Source organism: Plecotus auritus, assembly GCF_963455305.1.
Source record: "Plecotus auritus genome assembly, chromosome: X".
NCBI lineage: Eukaryota > Metazoa > Chordata > Mammalia > Chiroptera > Vespertilionidae > Plecotus > Plecotus auritus.
Window position 1 is genome coordinate 37,742,701 of NC_137784.1, and position 24,227 is coordinate 37,766,927.

The 24,227-nt window shown below is 38.9% G+C and overlaps 1 protein-coding gene across 1 annotated transcript in view; it reads left to right on the forward strand.

Annotated features, from left to right (window-relative positions):
- Positions 1-24,227, forward strand: part of BRWD3 (bromodomain and WD repeat domain containing 3) — a 173,030-nt gene that overhangs the window by 106,356 nt on the left and 42,447 nt on the right. Inside the window, exons 19-26 of the mRNA XM_080653837.1 lie at positions 314-494; positions 3,982-4,075; positions 7,326-7,475; positions 8,740-8,816; positions 9,397-9,565; positions 11,388-11,501; positions 13,446-13,553; positions 23,772-23,896. Coding sequence (XP_080509963.1) covers positions 314-494; positions 3,982-4,075; positions 7,326-7,475; positions 8,740-8,816; positions 9,397-9,565; positions 11,388-11,501; positions 13,446-13,553; positions 23,772-23,896 — 1,018 coding nt within the window. The remainder of the gene's footprint in view (positions 1-313; positions 495-3,981; positions 4,076-7,325; positions 7,476-8,739; positions 8,817-9,396; positions 9,566-11,387; positions 11,502-13,445; positions 13,554-23,771; positions 23,897-24,227) is intronic.

The window sequence follows — 24,227 nt, forward strand, 5'->3', positions numbered from 1 at the left end:
ATTTGTGAATCTACTGAGTCATGCTATAAATATACTTTTTTTTGTATTTACTGAGCAGTTAGTAGATGAGAGATATAAAAGTATTTTGAAAAAAATTGAAAGGGCTATGGAAACTTTAACATTTATTTAGTGCTGGTTTCATTCATAATGCTAATAAAAGCCATCAAGGGGATGTATAGAAAATGTAGAACCAAGGGAATTTAATGTTGTCCAATACTATTACTTTGAATTTCCTATTTTATTTAGAACTCTGATCTGGAAAAGTTTGGTGCCTTTGCTCAGAAAGGGGTATCTTTCTTTGTTTTTGTTTTAGCTCTGAGAAGTCCAAATATGGACATATCTTCTCCAAATATTGGGCTCCGACGTAATGGTCAAATTGAAGGTGTCCGACAAATGCATAATAATGCTCTTCGTAGCCAGATGGCCACTGAACGAGATCTCATGGCATGGAGCAGAAGAGTGGTGGTAAATGAACTAAATCATGGGGTTAGTAGGTGAGTCAATAAGGTAACATTCATAAGAAAATTGAGAGATTTGTTTTTTGTAAGTAAATCAAAATATTCTCTGTTAGTCTAATAACTAAAGTATTTTTTAAATCCACTAAGTTGTGCATTAGTTTTTTCACTTTATTTCAGTTAGTTCATTCCATAACAATTTAATGATTATCTTCAATTTTCTTAGCTTTGTGTTAAATATTGAAAAATGAAAATTAAGATCTTTGTCTTCCGTATGTTTTTAGTGTAGATTAGAAGATAAGAATACAGATAATATAAAGTAAAAAACATGAGGCTATGTGGATAAATACTAGGTGTGGTGGTTAATAATGCGGATTTTTTTCAATAGATGGAGTTTACCCATATGTTGATATATATGTGATTTGATATGTATGCTGTTTTGTTGTATTGACAGCAAGCTTCAAAACTTCATATGTCAAATTTATTGAAGATGTTAAAATCATAGATATTTTTACGCTTAAAAATGTCGAATTTTGTGCCAAAAAAGAGCATTTGCGGGAAGTTTTAATTCATTACTTTTTTTGAAGAAAAGTGCTGCTGAAAGCTTCGAGAAGCTTATGATGAACATGCTCCATCTCAAGATACTCTTGAACACTGGTTTAAATGCTTTAAAAGTGATGATTTCAATGTGAAAGACAAAGAACGTCCAGGTTAACTGAAAAAGTTTGAAGACCAACCATTACAAGCATTATTGGATGAAGATGCATGTCAAACTCAAAAACAACTTGCAGAAAGATTAAATTGCTCAGCAAACAATTTCCGATCGTTTACAAGCAATGGAAAAGATTTTAAAGGAAGGAAAATGGGTGCCACATCAACTGAATGAAAGACAAATGAAAAACCAAAAAGTCATCAGTAAAATGTTGCTTCAGTGGCACGAAAGAAAGTCTTTTTTGCATCAAATTTGTGACTGGTGATGAAAAGTGGATTTATTTTGAGAATCCCATCATCAACTGCAAGGTCAAATCGCTTTGGAAAGAAGACACTGCTCTGCATTTGGTGGGATCAGGAAGGTGTAGTGTATTATGAACTTCTAAAACCAGGTGAAACCGTTAATACTGATCACTACAGACAACAAGTAATCAATTTGAACCACGCTTTGATCCTAAAACGACCAGAATGGGCCAGAAGACAAGGCAAAGTAATTTTGCTTCATGATGATGCACCATCACACACTTCAAAACCAATTAGAGACACATTAAAAGATCTTGCCTGGGAAGTATTAACCCACCTGCCTTATTCACCAGACCTTGCTCCTCCAGGTTACCACTTGTTCCGATCTATGGCACACGCACTTTCTGAGCAGCACTTCAAAACATAGGAAGAAGTGGAAAATTGGGTCTCTGAATGGTTTGCCTCAAAACAAGAAAAGTTCTATTGGGATGGTATCCACAAATTACCTGAAAGATGGGGGAAATGTGTAGCTAGCGATGGACATTACTTTGAATAAAGCACTTTCAATGTTTCTCTTAAAATTATCGTGTTTTCTTTTATTACAAAATCCGCATTACTAATTGGTACACCTAGTATGTCACTGATATATGAATCTAAACTTCAACAGTGGTTCTTAGAAGGCTATCAAATGGAGCAGTTTGGGAGTGCAATATAGATAAATAGTAGATTCCAGTGCTATTGAAATGTTTAAGTGAACGTACTTGGAGTATGAAAGGATTTTGTTAGGATAAATTTTAAACTTAGAATCTCTATCCTTTATATTCATTAGAATTCCACATGCAAGTGAAATCCTATGGTACTTGTCTTTCTCTGACTGGCTTATTTCACTTAGCATAATACTTTCCAAGTCTATCCATATTATCGCCAAAGGTAAGATTTCCTTCTTTTTTACAGCTGAGTAACATCCCATTGTGTAAACGTACCACAGCTTTTTTTATCCACTCATCTACTGATGGGCACTTGGGCTGTTTCCAAATCTTAGCTATTGTAAATAAGGCTGCTATGAACATAGGGGTGCATATATTCTTTCTGATTGGTGTTTCAGGCTTCTTAGGGTATATTCCTAGAAGTAGAAACCCTGGGTCAAAGGCAGTTCCATTTATTTATTTATTTGTTTGTTTGTTTGTTTGTTTGTTTGTTTATTTGTTTGTTTGTTTGAGGAAACTTCAAACTGTTTTCTCCAGTGGCTTCACCGATTTGCAAAAGAATTTTTTTTAAATATATTTTTATTGATTTCAGAGAGGAAGGGTGAGGAAGAGAGAAACATCAATGATGAGAATCATGGATTGGCTGCCTCCTGCATGCCCCCTACTGGGGATCGAACCTGCAACAAGGGCATGTGCCCCGACTGGGAATCAAACCATGACCTCCTGGTGGCTCAACCTCTGAGCCATACCGGCTGGGCTGCATAAAAATTTTTCAAAAAAGTATCTCTATCCTTTATGTCAGGGATGGAGAACCCTTTTTTTGCCAACAGTCATTTGGATATTTATAACATCATTCAAGGGCCATACAAAATTATCTACTTAAAAATTAGTCTACTATATTTGGTCGAACATTTAGTTAACTCACCCCAAATGCCTTGGCAGAGCCAGACCAAATGATTTCGGGGGCCAGACGTACCCCACCCCTGCTTTATGTGAACCCTAACATTTGCTATAATATCAACTCCAAATAATCCACAGCAACTGGAAATAGATTTATAAAAGAGAAAGGACAGTGATAGAGAACATATAAAATTTATTTTAATCATGTTAGCTTCCTAACCAAGCCTTTCAGCAGCTCAGCCAAAAAGTGGGAAAATTAAATTGATACTGCCTTTTCTTTCTTCAGTAGTAATAAGAAAAAAAGGAGACATAGCTAATTTATGAACTGAATGCCACCCTCTGGCAATAGAGCAGTTTGAAATATTCTTTGCTCAAAATGTTAAAATAAGAATTGAAAGCAGGGCCTGAAATAGATACCATATGCCAGTGTTCTTAGCAGCATTTATTCCCAATAACTGAACGGTAGAAATAACTAAAGTGTCTATTAACAGATGAATGGATAAGCAAAATATAATACATACACACAGTGGAATATTATTCAGCCATAAAAAAGGAATGGAGTTCTGATATCCTGCTACAACATTGAAGACATTAAGCTAAGTGAAATAAGCCAGACATAACAGGACAAATATAATATTATTCAACTTATATGAAATACCTAGAATAGGCAAATTTGTATATACATAAAGTACATTAGAGTTTAACAGGCAGTTGAAAGGAAAAATAGAGAGTTATTACTTAATGGTTACAAAGTTTAGATTTGGAGTGATGAAAAAGATTTGGAAATAGTGGTGATGATTACAGAACATTGTAAATTTTGTTAATACTACTGAATTGTACATGTAAAAATGGTTAAAATAGCAAAATTAACATTTTGAAGTATTTTTATCTGACTTTTAAACCATCGGTTTGCTTTTTGATGATTTTCTGTTACTTTGACCTTTGATTTTTTTTTTTTTTATCAGGGTTCAGGAAGAATGTAGAACTGCGAAAGGTGACATAGAAATCAGTCTCTATACAGTTGAAAAGAAGAAAAAACCATCTTATGCTACCCAAAGTGTGAGTTTAGTTTGACAATACTTTGGGACACACTATTTGCATATATTTGCAGATACCAGGTTTTTGAAAGATTCAGTTATGTATTAAGGGACTGTTTTGATAGGTGTCTGTATATAGGGAACCCAATTTTTGAACCCCAAATTGAGATATATGGTTATTAATAAGGATAAAGTTACACAAAGTCAAGACTATGCCCCAAAATCTAGGACATATAATCATTGTAGGTATAGGCTATTTGTATTAAAATACCATTTTTGTATGGTATTTAGTCCATGGGCTAAATCTGCTCTACTGCCTATTCTTGTTAAAGTTTTATTGGAACCCAGCCACACTTATTCTTTTACACTGTATATTGTCTATAGCTGTTTTCACACTATACAAATTCGAGTAGTTGCAACAGAAATCATATGACCTGCAAAGCCAAAAAAATTTACACTCTGGGCCTTTACAGAAAAGTTTGCTAACTCCTGCCCTACGCATACTCTTGGGCTACCTAATCACACAGTAGTAAAATATGATCTATGCATTGGGAATATTCATATTCTCAGTAAAAACTGCAAAACAGGGGGTAGGATTCCTGAACTCTATTAGGTATATGGTAAGCTCCTTACTAGAACTCTGAGGCTAACAAACTAGTGACATAAGGAAGAACAGTTTTCTTCCTGGATGTAACCATAACTCCTAAAGAGTATTGTAGCTTCTGGAAGTCTAGGATGATTCTAATTTTATTAAAGAAATCTAATCAATGGACAGTGAATTTTAAATGTGTTATTTTTTCCGTATTGATAAACATGGTTTTATTTAACTATTATAAGGTTATCTCTAGCTCTGGCTTAGTTGGTTGAGCATCATCCCATGCACCTGGAGGTCACCGGTTTGATTCCTGGTTGGGGCTTGATCTCCAATAGGGGGCATGCAGGAGGTAGCCAATTGATGTTTCTCTCTCCCTCTCCCTTCTTCTCTCAATCTAAAATCAATAAAAACATTTTTTAAAAGAATATCTCTAAATAGTCTTAGATCATTTTGCTGCACAATTTCTTCATTTCTCTTGAGATTTTGTTAGCTTATTTAATGTTCTCTGATAAGATTATTTTCTTAGAGATTTGGAAGGACTCATATCTATGATTTATATTCTTTTTTCTTACTAAGCTGATTTGTCAAACATCAGACTTGTCTGATACTAATAGATAGTGTAGTTGGGACTAAAAAACATTTTTATTTATAGAAAATGAGAAATACTTAAATGTAAGAAACTGGCTCTTTTATACCGATAAGACTTTTAAACTTATTTACTCCGGATGACAGTAGGGTTGTAGCTTTGACATGGTATATCAGTAATCTACACTAATAAAAGAGAAATATGCAAATTGACCATACCTCCACAACACCCATCAGTCAATCAGGAGTGAGTATGCAAATTAACCCAACAATGATGGCGGGTTAATTTGCATATGCAGGCATGGAGCAAAGACTGAAGGCTCCTGCCTGAGCAAAGACTGAAGACAACTGAAGACTGAAGAGGCTTGGCTTCTCTGCTGCAGCCGGAGCGAAGGCCTGAGTCCTGGGTGCCAGAGGAAAACCGGTGCTGGCAGCCAGGGGATGGAAGGCCTATTGCATGAATATTCATGCAACGGGCCTCTAGTATTTTATATTTGTAAAGGTTAGAATAAAATAGTTTTCACTTTACATTTTGGCTGTTAAAAATTAATTCTTTATTTTGAACTGTTTACTAAATGTAGTTTTTATAGAAATAAAGCAGTACATATTATATTAAAACTATATATACACTAGAGGCCCCGTGCACGAAATTCATGCATGGGGGTGTGTGTCCCTCAGCCCAGCCTGCACCATCTCCAATCTGGGACCCTTTGAAGGATGTCCGACTGCCCGTTAAGGCCCGATCCCGGTAGGATTAATGCCTAACTGCTCCCCTGCCAGCCCAATTGCCCCTAACTGCCCTCCCCTGCTGGCCTGGTCACCCCTAACTGCCCTCCCCTGCCAGCCTGGTCCCCCCCAACTGCCCTCCCCTGCAGGCCTGGTCCCCCCCAACTGCCCTCCCCTGCAGGCCTAGTGTTCCCCCCAACTGCCCTCCCCTGCAGGCCTGGGTCCCCCCAAACTGCCCTCCCCTGCAGGCTTGATCACCCCCAACTGCCCTCCCTTGCAAGCCTGGTCCCTCCCAGCTGCACTCCCCTGCTGGCCATCTTGTGGCGGTCATCTTGTGTCTACATGGGGGCAGCCATCTTGTGTGTTGGAGTGACAGTCAATTTGTGTATTACTCTTTTATTAGATAGGATAGAGGCCTGGTGCAGGGGTGGGGGCCAGCTGGTTTGCCCTGAAGGATGTCCCGGATCAGGGTGGGGGTTCCCTTGGGGTGTGGGGCGGCCTGGGTGAGGGACCTGTGGTGGTTTGCAGGCCGGCCATGCCCCCCGGCAACCCAAGTGGAGGCTAGGGCGGGCTGAAAGCAGGTATCTGGAATTTATTTGTCTTCTATAATTGAAACTTTGTAGCCTTGAGCAGAGGCCAGGGCCGGCTGGTAGCCTGGGTTGCCCCAGACAACCCAAGCTCCCAGCCCCACCTTGAGTGGAGGCCAAGGCAGGCCAGGGCAGGCAGGAAGCTTGGCTTCCTCCATTGCCGGGGGGAACCCAAGCCTCCTGCTCGCTCCAGCTCTGTGTCCGTCGCCATCTTTGTTGGGATCTATTTATCTTCTGTAATTGAAACTTTGTAGCCTTGAGCGGAGGCCAGGGCGGGCGGGAAGCTTGGCTTCCTCCATCTCCGGGGGCAACCCAAGCCTCCTGCTTGCTCCAGCTCCATGGCCGCCGCCATCTTAGTTGGGTTAATTTGCATACTCGCTCTGATTGGCTGGGGGGCATAGCGGAGTGATGGTCAATTTGCATGTTTCTCTTTTCTTAGATAGGTTAGCTATGGCATAGATACCTTGTGTAATCCTGTAATAAATTGTGAATAATATAATGAAATGTAAATTCTGATTGGGTAAATTTTTGCAGCCGAGACTTTAAGCACTGTTTTTAGTTTGTTCACAAAGTTTTCAAAATAGGAAAGCAATTAATATTAATGGAGATGGATTATATATATAGTTAGGTCTTAGATTTTCTTTTAGGGGATTTATTTCTATCCCTTACCTTTATTCTCACACCACCCCCACCCAATTTTTTTGAATTTTATATGTCTGCTAATGTATGTTCACTGAGACTTCCATTTTTAAAAAGTGTGTTTTACTTCTGTTTTACAGAATGACTACCAGCCTAGTTGTGGAAGGTCTCTACGAAGGACACAACGTAAGCGTCAGCATACTTACCAAACACGGTCCAACATTGAGCATAATTCGCAAGCACTGTGTCAAAGTTCAGGTGTACAGGAAGATTCAGACAGCTCCTCAGAGGTTAGATATCTGATATTACTTACTCAATGTAATTTTTTGTTTTCTAGTTAGTATCATCACTTTGGGTTTACTTTGAAGGGTCACTTCTTTAACACAAAATTATTTTAATGATTTTCTTATAAGAGAATTATTAATAAGGCATTTAATAGTGAATTTGAAGATTATATTAAATTCTTTTAGCTATCTCTTCTGACTTATACCTAAGATACTGTCTTGGTTGAGGGTATCAAACATGCAAGTAAAAGTTTGGCTTTGGGAAAATGAGAAAAAGGTGACATGAAATCTGCCTAGAAATGGAAAGAAGTGGAATATAAACAGTGAATACTAGTTATACAGTCCCAGAACTGGTTGACTCTATAATCAGCTGAATGTACACATATCCTCTTATTGTTGACTTCACTGATTATGAACATTAGTGAGTGATGATTTTTCTCAAACCTACCTTATTCATGGAATAGAGTATAGTAATTCTTGTCTTCATACTGTTCTCTTCTCCAGTCCTTCCCTTTTTATGCTCTTAACTGTAGTTATTAAGGAAATAATGAAGGTTTAATTATGAATTGGCAATGTATGGTACCTCATTCTTCTCTCACTTATAACTTTTTCACTGTTATCAATGATGTCCCTCTCGTTCCCACCCATGAAAATCGTGATCTGAAAAGATGACCATATAAAGTAATTGATGTTACCTTTTAATGCTATAATAGTATTGTGCTTGTGTTTTTAAAAAGAATCCCTCTATTTTAAAAAATATATATTTTATTGATTTTTTTACAGAGAGGAAGGGAGAGGGACAGAAAGCTAGAAACATCGATGAGAGAGAAACATCAATCAGCTGCCTCCTGCACACCTCCCACTGGGGATGTGCCCACAACCAAGGTACATGCCCTTGACCGGAATCGAACCTGGGACCTTTCAGTCCACAGGCCGATGCTCTATCCACTGAGCCAAACCGGTTAGGGCAAAGAATCCCTAGCTTAATAAATATTTATAGTTAAAATGCTTTTTTGTCCAGATTCAGTTTAAAATAATTTCTGGGATATGAGGCAGTTGTTGAGGATATAGATAAAACAAGATAGGCAGTGAGTTATCTAAACTGGAGATTGTGTACACATGGGTTATCTATTCCCTCTACTTTGGTTATGTACATTTTAACTAGAACATTTTGGGGGATACAGAAATTGTTATAAAACAAATAGTGTGTGCTAATTAACAATATGCTATGTAAAAATCATATATCTCAATTGCTGGCTCTTTGTTTCAGGAGGATGAAACAGTTGGCACAAGTGATGCTTCTGTAGAAGATCCTGTCATTGAATGGCAAAGTGAAAGTTCTTCCAGGTAGTTTTAATGGTTTTGATTTGGTCAAAATTATTTGGTGATTTCAACGTGTAATTATATTCTTATAGGAATTTGGTAAGATTAGAGTTAAAATATCATTTTATAGTAGAAAGAGTACAGTACTGGCCTGGAAGGCCAGAGATCTGCAGTTTTATTCTGGCTCTGCCAATATCTTTTTGAGCTTTGGGTCCCTCATCTGAAAAATAAGGTCCTTTGTAAATCCAAGATTCTACATCATGGCAGGCTCTATGTATTTATTTCAGTTTTAAAACAACTATTTTTAACTATTTCTAGCAAAAAGAAGCATCTTTATTTAAAGCAGTTTTTGTGATTTGGACTTTAATTTTCAATTCTGTTATGGGAAACTAAGCATTATACTTTATACAAGAAGCATTTCACTAAAATCACTTGGGTACTACAATCAAAATTCTATACTAATATGCTTTTTTCCCCCTCTACGGTTAGAATAGAATCAAACTATGCCATTTATAATGCTGTATGATTATAAAATGATTATCTTTCAATTCTGAGGCAAACCTGTTTTTCCCTAGGCTTATTCATAATTTTGATTTACTTACAGTGATTCATCAAGTGAATATTCTGACTGGACAGCAGATGCTGGAATAAATTTGCAACCTCCAAAAAGACAAACTAGACAAGCAACACGGAAAATATGCAGCAGCTCTGAAGAGGAGAATTTGAAGTCACTAGAAGAGAGGCAAAAGAAACCTAAACAGACTAGAAAGAAGGTTTGTAAGTTTACAGGGTTTTATTGTGTGGTTTTTTTACCTTTAGTATTGGACTATTTAACATTAACACCTGACTTTTCTCTAAAGAAAATATTCCACCTGAGAAACTAACTAAGAAAAATGATTTTAAATGAGTTTAAAATAGAAAGAATTTTTGAAATTTTTCTGTTATCAATAGTAGAGGCCTAAAATATCCTCATTATTATTTTAATTGTTATTAAATTAAAACATACACAATTGTTTGTTAAAATGTAATAAAGTTTTAAATAATAAGCCACTATAGTGTAAAGGTGTTATTCTTTTTTTAAATATATTTTTATTGATTTCAGAGAGGAAGGGAGAGGGAAAGAGAGATAGAAGCATCATGATGAGAGAGAATCATTGATCTGCTGCCTCCTGCACACCCCACACTGGGTATTGACCCACAACCCTAGCATGTGCCCTGATCGGGAATCAAACCATGACTTCCTGGCTCACAGGTCGACACTCAATCACTGAGCCACACTGGCCAGGCTAAAGGTGTTATTCTTGCCATGGCACCAGTCATTGTTTTTTCTATACATTTTTGACTTGTGAAATGAAAAGGTGTCATACGTTTTAGAAGGCTCTTCAATATTTTAAAGACTTTTAATTGATTCTTAGAGAGAGAGGAAGGGAAAAGGAGAGAGAGAGAAAGAAACATCCATCGGCTGCCTCCTATATTCTCTACAAGGGATTGAAGCTGCAACCCAGACATGTGCCCTTACCAGGAATCTAACTGGCACAGGAAGATACCCAACCAACTGAGCTACAGTGGCCAGGGCTCTTCAATTTTTTTATATAGTTTTACTTGAGGCCTGGTACACAAAATTTGTGCACTGTGGGGGGCGGGGGAGGGTCCCTCAGCTGGGCCTGTGCTCTCTCACAGTCTGGGAAGCCCTTGGGTGATGTCCAACTGCCGTGGAGGCGGGGGAGGATCCTTCCACCGCCACTGCACTCACCAGCTGTGAGCCCGGCTTCTGGCTGAGCAGCGCTACCCCTGTGGGAGCGCACTGACCACCAGGGGGAAGCTCCTGCATTGAACATCTGACCCCTGGTGGTCAGTGTGCATCATAGTGATCAGTTATTCTGCTGTTCAGTCAATTTGCATATTAGCTTTTTATTATATAGGAAGGATTTTACCTCAATGATGGTTTCTCTTTCCCATTATAATTTCATTTGAATGATATATAAACTTAATCCATGTAGTTCTTTTAACATTAATTTAAAATGTACACATTTTATAGCCTGTTCCTTTAGTAGATAGAATTAGCTTTTTTATTATAACCATTTTATTGGTAAAATGTTATTGTGACTTATATTTGAATTCATGTGGTATTCTAGAGACTTGTAAAATTTGGTTTTTAGATACTATATAGCAGTGGTTGGCAAACTGTGGCTTGCGAGCCACATGCAGCTCGCGAGCCGCGGTTTGCCGAACACTAACCTAGATTCTCGATTCCAATAATTACAGGCTGTTGTTGTTCTTGTAATTAAGCCCCTATCCCAGTGGTCGGCAAACTCATTAGTCAACGGAGCGGCAAACTGCAGCTCACGAGCCACAGTTTGCCAACCACTGCTATATAGTGTCTCATTTTTTTTTCAGACAAAATTTAGCAACATATTAAGAACTCAATTATTTTATAGGCATATAAGTTATGCATGATTAATTAGTAAAGGAAAATGTTTAAAATTTGTATATTTTAGTTTTTGTTATCAACTAATGTTTTTAACATTCTCTACTTGTACTTTTTGTACTGCTGTTCTACATTTATTGCTTATATATTTGTGAACTATATTTTAGAAAGGAGGGCTGGTTTCTATGGCAGGGGAGCCCAATGAAGAATGGTTTGCCCCTCAGTGGATCTTGGATACTATTCCACGAAGATCTCCATTTGTCCCACAAATGGGAGATGAGGTAATTGTTACCTGTTATAACCCTTTTATTTTACGACCTCTAGAACACTCACTGTAATCAGTCTTAGGGCATTTATATTTTCAATTCTATTATAGTTATGTATACACTGTCTTAGTTGCTCTGTTCAATTATACATTTCTTGTGGACAGTGACTGAATCTTAATCTTTGTATCCTTTGTAGGACATGTGAACATTAAGATAAATTGATTGACTTCTGACATCATGAAAATAATTATCTTTATTTTTATCTTAATTGCCACTTAGCATAATTATAGTGGAATTTTTAGTCCTAATTCAAATTCTAGTATTGTTTTTCTTTTTTAAAGAAGCCCATGCTCTAACTGATAGAAATTATACTAGAGAATAATTAACTCCATTTTGATGATTAGGGGGATGTCACTTCACAAACAAGGCCTTCTTGCCAAGCCTATGATTGAATAATATAGCCATAGTTATGGTTTGGTCATCAAAAATTGAGTTAAATTCTATATGATGAAAATGGTTTTTTCATTTTCTTATGAAAATTATGGTAACATTGTAATATATGAGCTCTAGCTGGTTTGTATAGTCTGATATTGACTAATCATTTTTGAGTGATTAAATGCTTACACACAGTTTTCAATTTAAGACTAATATTAGGAATGTAATGTTTTCATTGTAATAAAAGAAGGAGCAAAACCTTACATATGTTTCTAAAAGTCTTGCGATCAATAAAAATTTCACTAAATCTTCCTATGATTGCCTATTATTGATATGTGTACCAGAGATAGCTATCAAATAGTTTTATGAATAAACAATTGCTTGCTGATTATCTTGATATTATTGAAATGTATTTTTCATAAGTGTATCTTGTAACTTAGATTTTTGAGCAATGCTTGCTTGTGTGGTTATTTTAGTATAATGTACTTTGTTGAATGCTGCATTAAAAAAAAAAAACAACACAAAAAAACCTAAAGAGCTTTTGGGGGGGCATTTCCAAAGTCATGATTTCTTATATTTATTGCCTGCCTTATGGAGGCTTAAGAGGGATAATTTAGAGGACTTTATAGAACAAGATAAGGATCTGTACACACTATAATCTTATGAGACTACTGCTATTTGTTGAGTATAAAAATAAATACATAATAAAGGATATCTGGAAAATGTACTTAATATTGACTTTTTACCCCTTTTATAACCCCTATAGTTATCTTTATGTATTAATATTTAAATCATTTTAGTTTTCTACTTACATTTTTAGCTGTTAGAAATTCTGACTTAAACATTTTTGATTGGTAGAGTGTGTCAGTGTAGTTTAGAAAAATCATAGTATGATTGTTTTATGTTCTATTTTACCACCTCCTTAAAATTATTATGGGAAAGAAACTTATTTAATGAATCAGAATATCATAGTGAATGCTATCTTAGGATGTGAAGGGTCTTACCAAGCACTTGGATTCATTTTCCTTCCATAAAATGCCAGTTCTGATGTTGATTCTTGTAAAAGAAAAATGAAAAAAATTCTGGAAATTGCTATTTAGTAGCACAGCTCTCTCTCTCTCTCAAACGTAGGCTGACTATTAAAATGTTAAAACTTAGATTGTTACAATTTGAAGTACAGTATAATACTTTAAAATTTTAAATAAAATATGAATATATATTAAATATTTAAAAATAAGATAGGGGTTTTATGTACATTTGTCAAGTCTGTTTCTTCAGAAATTTATGAAGCTGCTGGGAGAAAGGGACTGAGTGTGCAGTTTTTATTATGCAGTACTTGGGCTACATGGGCATGAGTACTCTGAACATTATTTGATGGTGACAGGTACATTTATTGTACATATTTTTCAAAATTATAATTATGTTTGTGTAAACAGAAGAGGACATTTTTAGGAATATATGTTATAATGTATAGAGTTGTTAAATAGGACACTGCTGTTTAATATGTCATGTTCTTTGTTTTAGCTTATCTATTTTAGGCAAGGACATGAAGCTTATGTGCGAGCTGTAAGGAAATCAAAAATATACAGCGTTAATTTACAAAAACAACCATGGAATAAAATGGATCTCAGGGTAAGTTTGCCAAATTCATTAGCTATGAAATTGAAGTAGCTTTGGAATTAAAGTACAGTAGATCCTTGGGTTACATAGGACATCCGTTCCTATGGTTCGCTATAAGTCGGAATCCACCTACATAAGCACCTACATCAGTCACATGGAGCACATATACAGCAGTAATGAAGTGAAACAGTAAAAAAAATTTAAAGGAAAGATAACAATTCCTGACCTTTACTTGTGGTAAATAAATAATAAAAAACATAAAGTACATATGTCGAAATGACGGAACTTTTTTTTTTTTTTACAAATAAATGGGAGATGGCAACATAACCACAAAACTGATGTACATCGAGTCCGACATAACCCAAGGACTGCCTTACTTGCCTGTAGGCTTTTTCTCAATTTTATGCATATCTTACTGTTGATTGTGTGTCTGAGATAATTACCATCCTATGTAATAAAGAGGTAATATGGAAATTGACCATCACACCCTCACACAAGATGGCTGCCCCCATGTGATCAAAAGATGGCCGCCACAAGAAGGCTGGCAGGGGAGGGCAGTTGTGGGAGATCAGGCCAGCAGGGGAGGGCAGTTGGGGGCAACCAGGCCGGCAGGGGAGGGCAGTTAGGGGGGACCAGGACTGCAGGGGAGGGCAGTTGGGGGGGACCAGGACTGCAGGGGAGGGCAGTTGGGGGCGACCAGGCTACAGGGGAGGGCATTTGGGGACGACCAGGCCTGCAGGGGAGGGCAGTTGGGGGCGACCAGACCTGCAAGAGAGTGGTTAGGGGGTGATCAGGTTGGCAGCCAGAAGCTGTAAGGGGCAATCAGGCAGGCAGGCAGGCGAGCGGTTGGGAGCCAACAGTCCCGGATTGTGAGAGGGATGTTCGACTGCCTGTGGGATTGGGCCTAAACTGGCAGCCAGACATCCTCCCAGGGGTCCCAGATTGGAGAGGGTGCAGGCTGGGCTGAGAGACACCCCCCTCCCAGTGCACGAATTTCGTGCACTGGGCCTCTATTCCTATACAATAAAAGTCTAATATGCTGGTTGAGAAGATGGTGGCTGGCAGGATTGAAGTGAGGGAGAGGAAGTGAGTGAGTGAGAGTATGAAAGGAGAGTGTGTGGATGTGTGGTGTGTGTGTGTGAGTGAGTAAGGGACAGTTAAAGCCCCGTAGGAGCAGCAGGGCTGGCAGACCAGGCTCTCTTAGACAAGGAGAGACTACCACCGCTGTGGGCACTCCCCGGACTATGGGACTTCGGCACGGAGCCCACGCCATCTTGAAGGGGAGAATGACCTTTTTAAGGAACTCATCAGCTCCACCAACGAGACAGGCCTTGGAACTGCCCTGCAAACCAGCAACCACTCCAGCCAAAATCCTGCTGCCCCACCCGCAGACCCACGGACCCTGGGACCTCCACCTCCAAAGGTGCATCGCTCTGCAGCAGTAAGTGCAACCTCCTCCTCCCCAGCAGCAGAACTCCGGACAAAATATTCATGCGTTTCCAGCGCGCGCAGACATCCAGGGCACACCACTCCATAGGCATTGCCTGGGAGTCACTTGGAGCCCCCGCTGGTGTGATTTTGTACAGACAAGGGCGCGCAGCCCTACAGTAGAAATTCTGAACTCCCTCTTCCTGAATAACTACCCACGGATACCCCAGCTGTGCAATTTCATTGCTAGGGCCCCTCAGAATGCATCAGAGCTCTGTGCCGGCAAAGGCACCTCCACAGGCGCGCATTTCCAACAGGCAGGCCCCCTGAGCCCATCTATCCACAGCGTGCTCGGAGGAGCAGCTGTGAGACTCTGCTGGGTGTGATTCTGCACAGACAAGGGCGCGCTGCCCCGCAGTAGAAATCCTGAATTCCCTCTTCCTGAATAACTGCCCATGGACACCCCAGCTGTGCAAGTCCAGTGCCAGGGCGCCTCAGAGTGCGCCAGAGCTCTGTGCAGGCAAAGGCACCTCAATTCGCGCGCATTTCCAAGGAGCAGAACCCCTGAGCCCATCTACCCACAGTGCACTGGGGGAGCAGCTGTGAGACTCTGCTGGGTGTGATTCTGCACAGCCAAGGGCGCACTGCCCCACAGTAGAAAATCTGAATTCCCTCTTCCTGAATAACTGCCCACATTCACCCCAGCTGCTCAACTTCAGTGCCAGGACCCCTCAGAGTGCGTCTGAGCTCAGCCAGCAAACGCACCTCCACAGATGCAAATTTCCAACAGGCAGGCACCCTGAACCCATCTAACCAAAGGGTGCTCGTGGGAGCCACTGTGAGCTCTCCATGGGTGTGATCTTGGACAAACAGGGGCGCACTCCCCCCCGGCAGTAGAAATTCTGAATTCAATAATTCTGGATACCTGCCCACAGGCGTCTCAATTACGCGGCTGCACTGCCAGGGCCCTTGAGAGTGCTTTAGTGTCTCACAGACAAACGTACCACCACGGGTGCCCCTGTGAGCCGCCACTGGGAGTGAGCGTCTATCCACCACAGGTGCAACAGCAAAAGCTGAGTCTGCCCACCCCACAACTACAGAACTCTGGACACCACAGTCACGCCTTTCCAGAGTGCAGGCCCCTTGAGCCCCATCACCCCAACAGATGATTCCTGGGTGCCACTGTGAGTCCCCACTGGGCACGCATGATTTCAATTAAGGGTACAAGACAGCAAAAATTGAGACACTCCACTCCACGGCTGCTGACTTCTAGACACCACAGTTGTAGCTCACAAGCTCACAGTCCTACATCAAGCGAACCCAAATAGCTCAAGTAGAGAGCTACACTAGATTACCAAGCTCAGGAGAACTGAGAGATTACACCAGTAGCATCATCCCCAAAAGAACCTGGGTAGCAAACCAATTGGATCTACAAATAAAACATTACAGGAAAACATAGAAAGACAAAAAAGCAATCCCCAAAGGAAAGAAAAAGAGGAATCACCAGAAAGGGAGTTAAATGAAATTGAGGCTAGCAGCTTATCAGAGAAAGAATTCAGAGTAATGGTTATAAGGATGTTTAAACAGCTGGATGACAAATACACACAACTCAATGAGAATTATAAGGAGCTGAATGAGAATGTCGCCAACATGAAAAGGAACCAAGAGGAGATGAAGAATGACATAGCTGGAATAAAGAACACAATGGAAGGCTTAAACAGTAGACTAGAAGAGGCTGAGGACCGCATCAGTGAATTAGGAGACAAGGTAGGAAAAAACACACAAACACAGCAGCAACTGGAAAGAAGACTTAAAAAGCAAGAGGAGAGCCCAAGGGAGCTTTGGGACAACGCAAAATGAAACAATATTCACATAATAGGGGTACCAGAAGGAGAGGAAGAGAAGCAAGGAATAGAAAACGTGTTTGAAGAAATAATGACAGAAAACTTCCCTGATATTGGCAAGAAAAAAACCATGCAAGTCCAAGAAGCACATAGAGTCCCAAATAAGATGAACCCTAAAAGATCGACACTAACACACATCATAATTAGATTGGTGAACACCAATGACAAAGTAAGAATCTTAAAGGCTGCCAGAGAGAGACAGAAAGTTGTCTACAAGGGTTCTCCTATTAGAATATCAACAGATTTCTCAACAGAAACACACCAGGCCAGAAGGGAATGGAATGAAATTTACAAAGTAATGCAAAGCAAGGAACTGAACCCAAGAATACAATACCCAGCAAGGCTATCATTCAAAATTGAAAGTGGAATCAGGAGCTTCACAGACAAAAAAGGACTAAGAGATTTTATCACTACCAAGCCAGCAATGCAAGAAATGCTGAAGGGACTGCTGTAAAAAGAAGAAAGTGAAAGGCAAGAAGAAACACAAACATTAAGGAAAAATATGACAACAAACATGTACTTGTCAATAATAACATTAAACGTAAATGGATTAAATGCACCAATCAAAAGACATAGGGTAGCTGAGTGGATAAGAAAATAGGACCCATATATTTGTTGTCTGCAAGAGACCCACCTCAAAACAAAGGATTCACACAGACTGAGAGTGAAGGGATGGAAAAACATTTTTCAGGCAAATGGAAATGAGAAAAAAACTGGGGTTGCGATACTTATATCTGATAAAATAGACCTCAAAGTAAAGGCCATAACAAGAGATAAGGAAGGCCACTACATAATACTAAAGGGAGCAATTCATCAAGAAGATATAACTCTGGTAAACATGTGTGCACCTAATACAGGAGCAACCAAATACATAAAACAACTTCTGGAAGATATCAAGGGAAAGATTGATAGTAATACAGTCATAGTAGGGGACTTTAATACCCCACTGACACCACTGGACAAATCAACTAAACAAAAAATCAGCAAAGAAACAGCAATCCTAAATGACACACTAGATCAGATGGACTTAATTGACATCTTTGGAACATTTCACCCCAAAGCTACAGAATATACATTCTTCTCCAGTGCACATGGAACATTTTCAAAGATAGACCACGTATTAGGACACAGGCAAAGTCTCTTCAAATTCAAGAAGATAGAAATATCAAGCATCTTCTCAGATGACAATGGCATAAAACTGGAAATCAACTACAATAAAATAATCCAAAAAATCAAACACTTGGAGACTAAATAGCATGCTATTAAATAATGACTGGGTTACCAGAGAGATCAAAAAAGAAATAAAAAACATCATGGCAACAAATGACAATGAAAACACAACAATCCAAAATCTATGGGACACAGCGAAAGCAGTCTTGAGAGGGAAGTTCTTAGCTCTACAAGCCTACTGTAAAAAACAAGAAACAATGGTAATAAATTATCTAACTCTACAACTCAAAGAGAATGAGAGCAATAGGAAAAGCGCAGTGAAAGCAGAAGGAAGGAAATAATAAAGATCAGAGGGAAGATAAACAACATAGAGACCAAAGAAACAATACAAAAGATCAACAAAACCAAGAGTTGGTTCTTTGAAAGGATAAACAAGATTGAAGAATCTCTCGCCAGGCTTACCAAGAAGCAAAGAGAGAGGACCCAAATAAACAACATCAGAAATGAAATAGTAGAAATAACAACAGACCCCACAGAAATACAAAGGATTGTTGAAAAATATTTTGAACAACTCTATTCCAACAAACTGGACAACCTGGATGAAATGGACATATTCCTAGAAAAATACAACCTTCCTGCCAAAACCGGTTTGGCTCAGTGGATAGAGCATCGGCCTGCGGACTGAAAGGTCCCAGGTTCGATTCCGGTCAAGGGCATGTAACTTGGTTGCGGGCACATCCCCAGTAGGAGGTGTGCAGGAGGCAGCTGATCGATGTTTCTCTCTCATCGATGTTTCTGACTATCTATCCCTCTTCCTTCCTCTCTGTAAAAAAATCAATAAAGTATATTTTTTTTAAAAAAATAAAAATAAATAAAAAAAAGAAAAATACAACCTTCCAAAACTCAATCAGGAAGAATCTAAACATGTCAATAGGGCAATAACTATGGAAGAAATTGAAGCACTCATCAAAAAGCTTCCAGCAAACAAAAGCCCGGGGCCAGACGGCTTCACAGGGTAGTTTTACCAAACATTCAAGGAAGAACTAAAACATATCCTCCTCAGACTATTCCAAAAAATTCAAGAAAAGGAACACTTCCAAGCTCATTCTATGAAGCCAGCATCACCCTCATACCAAAACCAGATAAAGACAAAACAGTGAAAGAGAATTACAGGCCAATATCCCTCATGAACATAGATGCCAAAATCCTCAACAAAATTCTAGCAAATCAGATCCAGCAGTACATCAGAAAGATCATACACCATGACCAAGTAGGATTTATCCCAGGAATGCAAGGATGGTACAGTATCCACAAATCAATATACGTGATACATCACATAAACCTATTGAGAGATAAAAACCACATAGTCATATCAATTGATGAAGAAAAAGCATTTGACAAAATCCAACACCCATTTTTGATAAAAATTTTCAGCAAGGTGGGAATAGAAGGATCATACCTCAACATAATAAAAGCCATATATGACAAACCCACAGCCAACATCATACTCAATGGGCAAAAGCTAAAACCATTCCCCCTAAGAACAGGAACAAGACAGGGATGCCCGCTTTCACCACTCCTGTTCAACATAGTACTGGAAGTACTAGCCATTGCGATTAGACAAGAACAAGAAGTAAAAGGCATCCAAATTGGAAAAGAAGAAGTAAAACTGTCCTTATTCGCAGATGACATGATACTTTACATAGAAAACCCTAAAGACTCCATCAAAAAATTATTAGACTTCATAAATGAATTCGGCAATGTAGCAGGATACAAAATCAATGCCAAGAAATCTATGGCATTTCTATACACCAATAATGAACTTACAGAAAAAGGGACTAAGAAAGCAATCCCATTTACCATCGCACCAAAAAAATTAAGATACCTAGGAATAAACTTAACTAAGGAGGTAAAAGACGTCTACACAGAAAACTACAGAACTTTGAAAAAAGAGATAGTGGAAGACATAAATAGATGGAAGAGCATATTGTGTTCATGGATTGGGAGAATCAACATCATTAAAATTCCATACTACCCAAAGCAATTTATAGATTCAGTGCACTCCCCATTTAAATACCAACAGCATATTTCACAGACCTCGAAAGAACTCTCCAAAAATTCACCTGGAATAAAAAAAGGACCCGAATAGCTGCAGCAATCCTGAGAAAGAACAACAAAGTAGGGGGGATCTCAATTCCCGATATCAAGCTGTATTACAAAGCCACTGTTCTCAAAACAGCCTGGTACTGGCACAAGAACAGGCATATATACCAATGGAATAGAATAGAGAACCCAGATATTGACCCAAACCACTATGCTAAATTAATATTTGACAAAGGAGGCATGAACATACAATGGAGTCAAGACAGTCTCTTCAATAAATGGTTTTGGGAAAATTGGACAGATACATGCAAAAAATGAAACTAGACCAGCAACTTACACCATATACAAAAATAAACTCAAAATGGATATAGGACTTAAACATAAGACAGGAAACCATAAAAATACTAGAAGAATCCCCAGGCAGAGAAATCTCAGATATATGCCAAAGCAATTTCTTCACTGATATCACTCCTAGGGCAATGGAAACTAAAGAGAAAATAAACAAATGGGACTACATCAAAACAAAAAGCTTTTGCATAGCAAAAGAAACCATCAACAAAACAAGAAAGCCCACTGTATGGGAGAGCATATTTGCAAATGTTATCACTGATAAATGTTTAATCTTCAATATTTACAGGGAACTCATACAGCTCAATAAAAGGAATATAAACGACCTTATAAAAAATGGGCAACGGACCTACATCGATACTTTTCTAAAGAAGGCAGAAGGAAGACCAAGAGCCATATGAAAACATGCTCAAAGTCACTAATTTTCTGAGAGATGCAAATCAAAATGATAATGCGGTACCACTTCACACCTGTCAGAATGGCAGTCTTCAACAAATAAACAAACGACAAGTGCTGGTGAGGATGCGGAGAAAAAGGAACACTTGTGCACTGCTGGTGGGAATGCAGACTCATGCAGCCACTGTGGAGAACAGTATGGAGTTTCCTCAAAAAACTAAAAATGGATCTTCCATTTGACCCAGTAATCCCACTTCTAGGAATATATCCTAAGAAACTAGAAACACCAATCAGAAAGGATATATGCACCCCTATGTTCATAGCAGCTCAATTTACAATAGCTAAGATTTGGAAACAGCCTTGGTGCCCGTCAGCAGATGACTGGATCAGAAAACTATGGTACATCTACACAATGGAATTCTATGCTGCTATAAAAAAGAAGGAATTCTTACCATTTGCAGCAGCCTGGATGGAAATGGAGAGCTTTATGCTAAGTGAAATAAGCCAGTCAATGAAAGAAAAATACCACATGATCTCACTCATTTATGGATAATAAAGAACATTATAAACTGATGAACAAAAAGATAGATACAGAGGCAGTAAAGCATCAAACAGACTGTCAAATTACAGCAGGAAGGTTGGGGAGGGTTGGGGGAGATAAGAGATCAACCGAAGGACTTGTATGCATGCATATAAGAATAACCAATGGACGCAAGACACTGGGGGGTGATAGCATGTATGGGAGTGGGGTGGGGCGGGCAATTGGAAGATATATACACATGTAATAACCTTAATAAATTAAAAAAAATCTAATATGCTAAGTGTCCAGTCGTCCGGTCAGCCATTCAACCAATCAAAGCATAATATGCTAATGATATGCTGAGGCTGCTCAATTGCTCACTATGATGTGCACTGACCACCACGGGGTAGACACTTCGACCGGTATGTTAGTTTGCTGTTGGGGTCTGGCCAATTGGAACTGAGCGAGACGGGCCAGACATGCCATGGAGCCCTCCCGCAGTCCCTTCTCGGCTGGCCAACCTCCCGTGTCCCTCCCTGGCCCCAATTGTGCACCAGTGGGGTCCCTCAGCCTGGCCTGCACCCTCTCGCAATCCAGGACCCCTTGGGGGATGTTGGACAGCCGGTTTCCGCCTGATGGCGGAACGACTGCTCACTGTGACACGCACTGGCCACCCAGGAGCTGTCCTCTGTTGGTCAGTGTGCTCACACAGGGGGAGCACCGCTCAGACAGAAGCCGGGCTCACAGCTGGCAAGCACAGTGGCCCATGGGGAGTGGGCCTAAGCCGTCCGTCAGACATCCCCTGAGGTCTCCTGGACTGCGAGAGGGTGCAGCCCGGGCTGAGGCCCCCCGCTCAACCCCCCCCCCCTCCCCAGTGCATGGATTTTCTTCACTGGGCCTCTAGTACTCTTATAAAGCTGAGTGTTATGGTTTAGATTTTGTTTCCCAAAATTTGTATGCCACCTATTATCTTGATTATTTCACCTTATTTCCTTCAAGCTTTAGGTCCTTCAGTATATACCATTCTATAATAGGAGCAAAGTAGTAGTTCCCTCGTATGGATATTTTCCTCAAAATTTTGTACATTCTAGAGGCTCTATAAACTGACTACGTGTGTGGACTATAAACACCCTGGAAGTTCTGGCGGCTTTAGGATATAGTAAATATCACAAATCCCAAGAAGCTCAGAACTTTGTGGTGCTTTATGGATTGTTTCTCTTCATATAGTACCTATGTAGCTTCATTGTATTGAGTAAAATAGGTATGTATCTTTTTAGAGAAGTGTTTTCTACCTATAAGTACATGTTCATTTATTTATACATACATACATACACACAAACAGGCATAGGGATATATACACCATCATTTCTGCATAGGTTTATATACATGTGTTTTGTTATTTTGGGTTTTTTTTTTTTTTTTTTACTTGAAAAAGGAGTTAAAAGAGCAATTTTACAATGTTTTTCCAGGTAAGTGAAGGATTTATGTGTGAGGATGCTTAGCAGGAAGGATACAAATGTGTACATTTACTGAAGTAAAGATTTAAATACTTGTAAAAATTGCATTAAGTTTGTGAGATGCTAAAGTATCTTATCAAGTAAGCTTTACATAATCATCTCTTGGGAGATAGGGATGCTACCATCTATTCTGAATCAGATGAAAGTTGAATTTTTGTTTGGTTGGTTGTTTTAGAATCAGGGGCATGAATAAAACTGATTTCTTATTTTAGATTCTAACCCTGTGGTTCTAGGAAATTATAGGAGTTAGCATATGTGTGGTGCAAAAGCCTAGGCTTTGGAATAAGACCTGAATTTCAGTCCTAGCTCTGCTGTTTAATAATGTAGAACTGGCAAGCAAATCACTGTACCCATGAGGCTCAGTTTTGTCATCTTTTAAGAGTGACTGATAACCAATCTATAAGAGTGGTACTGTAAAATGATATTGTAGGTGTTAAGAAATGTATCTCATTTCCCCAGACATACACGTACATGTCCACCTGCATTATTTACATACTGTATTTCTGCCAGATGTGTTATTCTTAACTAGGCAGAGTATCATAGTTCCCTGAGAAGTTCTTTTCTTTAAATATGTATGACTGAGTTGTACCCTAGACCTACTGAATTCTTCTATTCTATAGGGCTAGGATTTAGGAACATGAATTTTAAAGTTTCCCAAGGGAATTCTGCTGCTTATCCTTGGTTTAGAGCCGTGCACTAAACTATAACCTGTTAATAAGGGTCAAGAGTATTTGTTGGTTATTCAGATAATTTTTAAATTGTTCCAATAATGATCAAATAATATGTAAATGTTAGAAAGGTATTTATATTTAAAGTAATAGTTTATTGGTATTCTCATAAATAGGAACAAGAGTTTGTTAAGATTGTAGGAATCAAGTATGAGGTTGGACCACCTACACTATGCTGCTTGAAGCTTGCATTTCTGGACCCCATTTCAGGCAAAATGACTGGAGAGTCTTTTTCCATTAAGTGAGTAGCTCTGTGTATTTGTGTGTGTGTGTTGTGTGTTTGTTGATCCCTATTTTGTATTCTGCAGAGTACAAGACTTGATATGAGAGAAAACACTACAGCACTATAGGCTTGGAGTTTTAAAGAACAAGGTTTAATGTTTAATTCTTGGTTTATGTTTTTACTTAAACAGCTATATATATAATGGCTATTAAAGAGTGTATATATATGTGTGTGTGTGTATATATATATATATATATATATATATATATAGCAAATGTATATTTTAACATAATGTATATATTTTCATGAGTAAGTTACTTCTCTCAATTCATGCCTTTATTTATAAAAT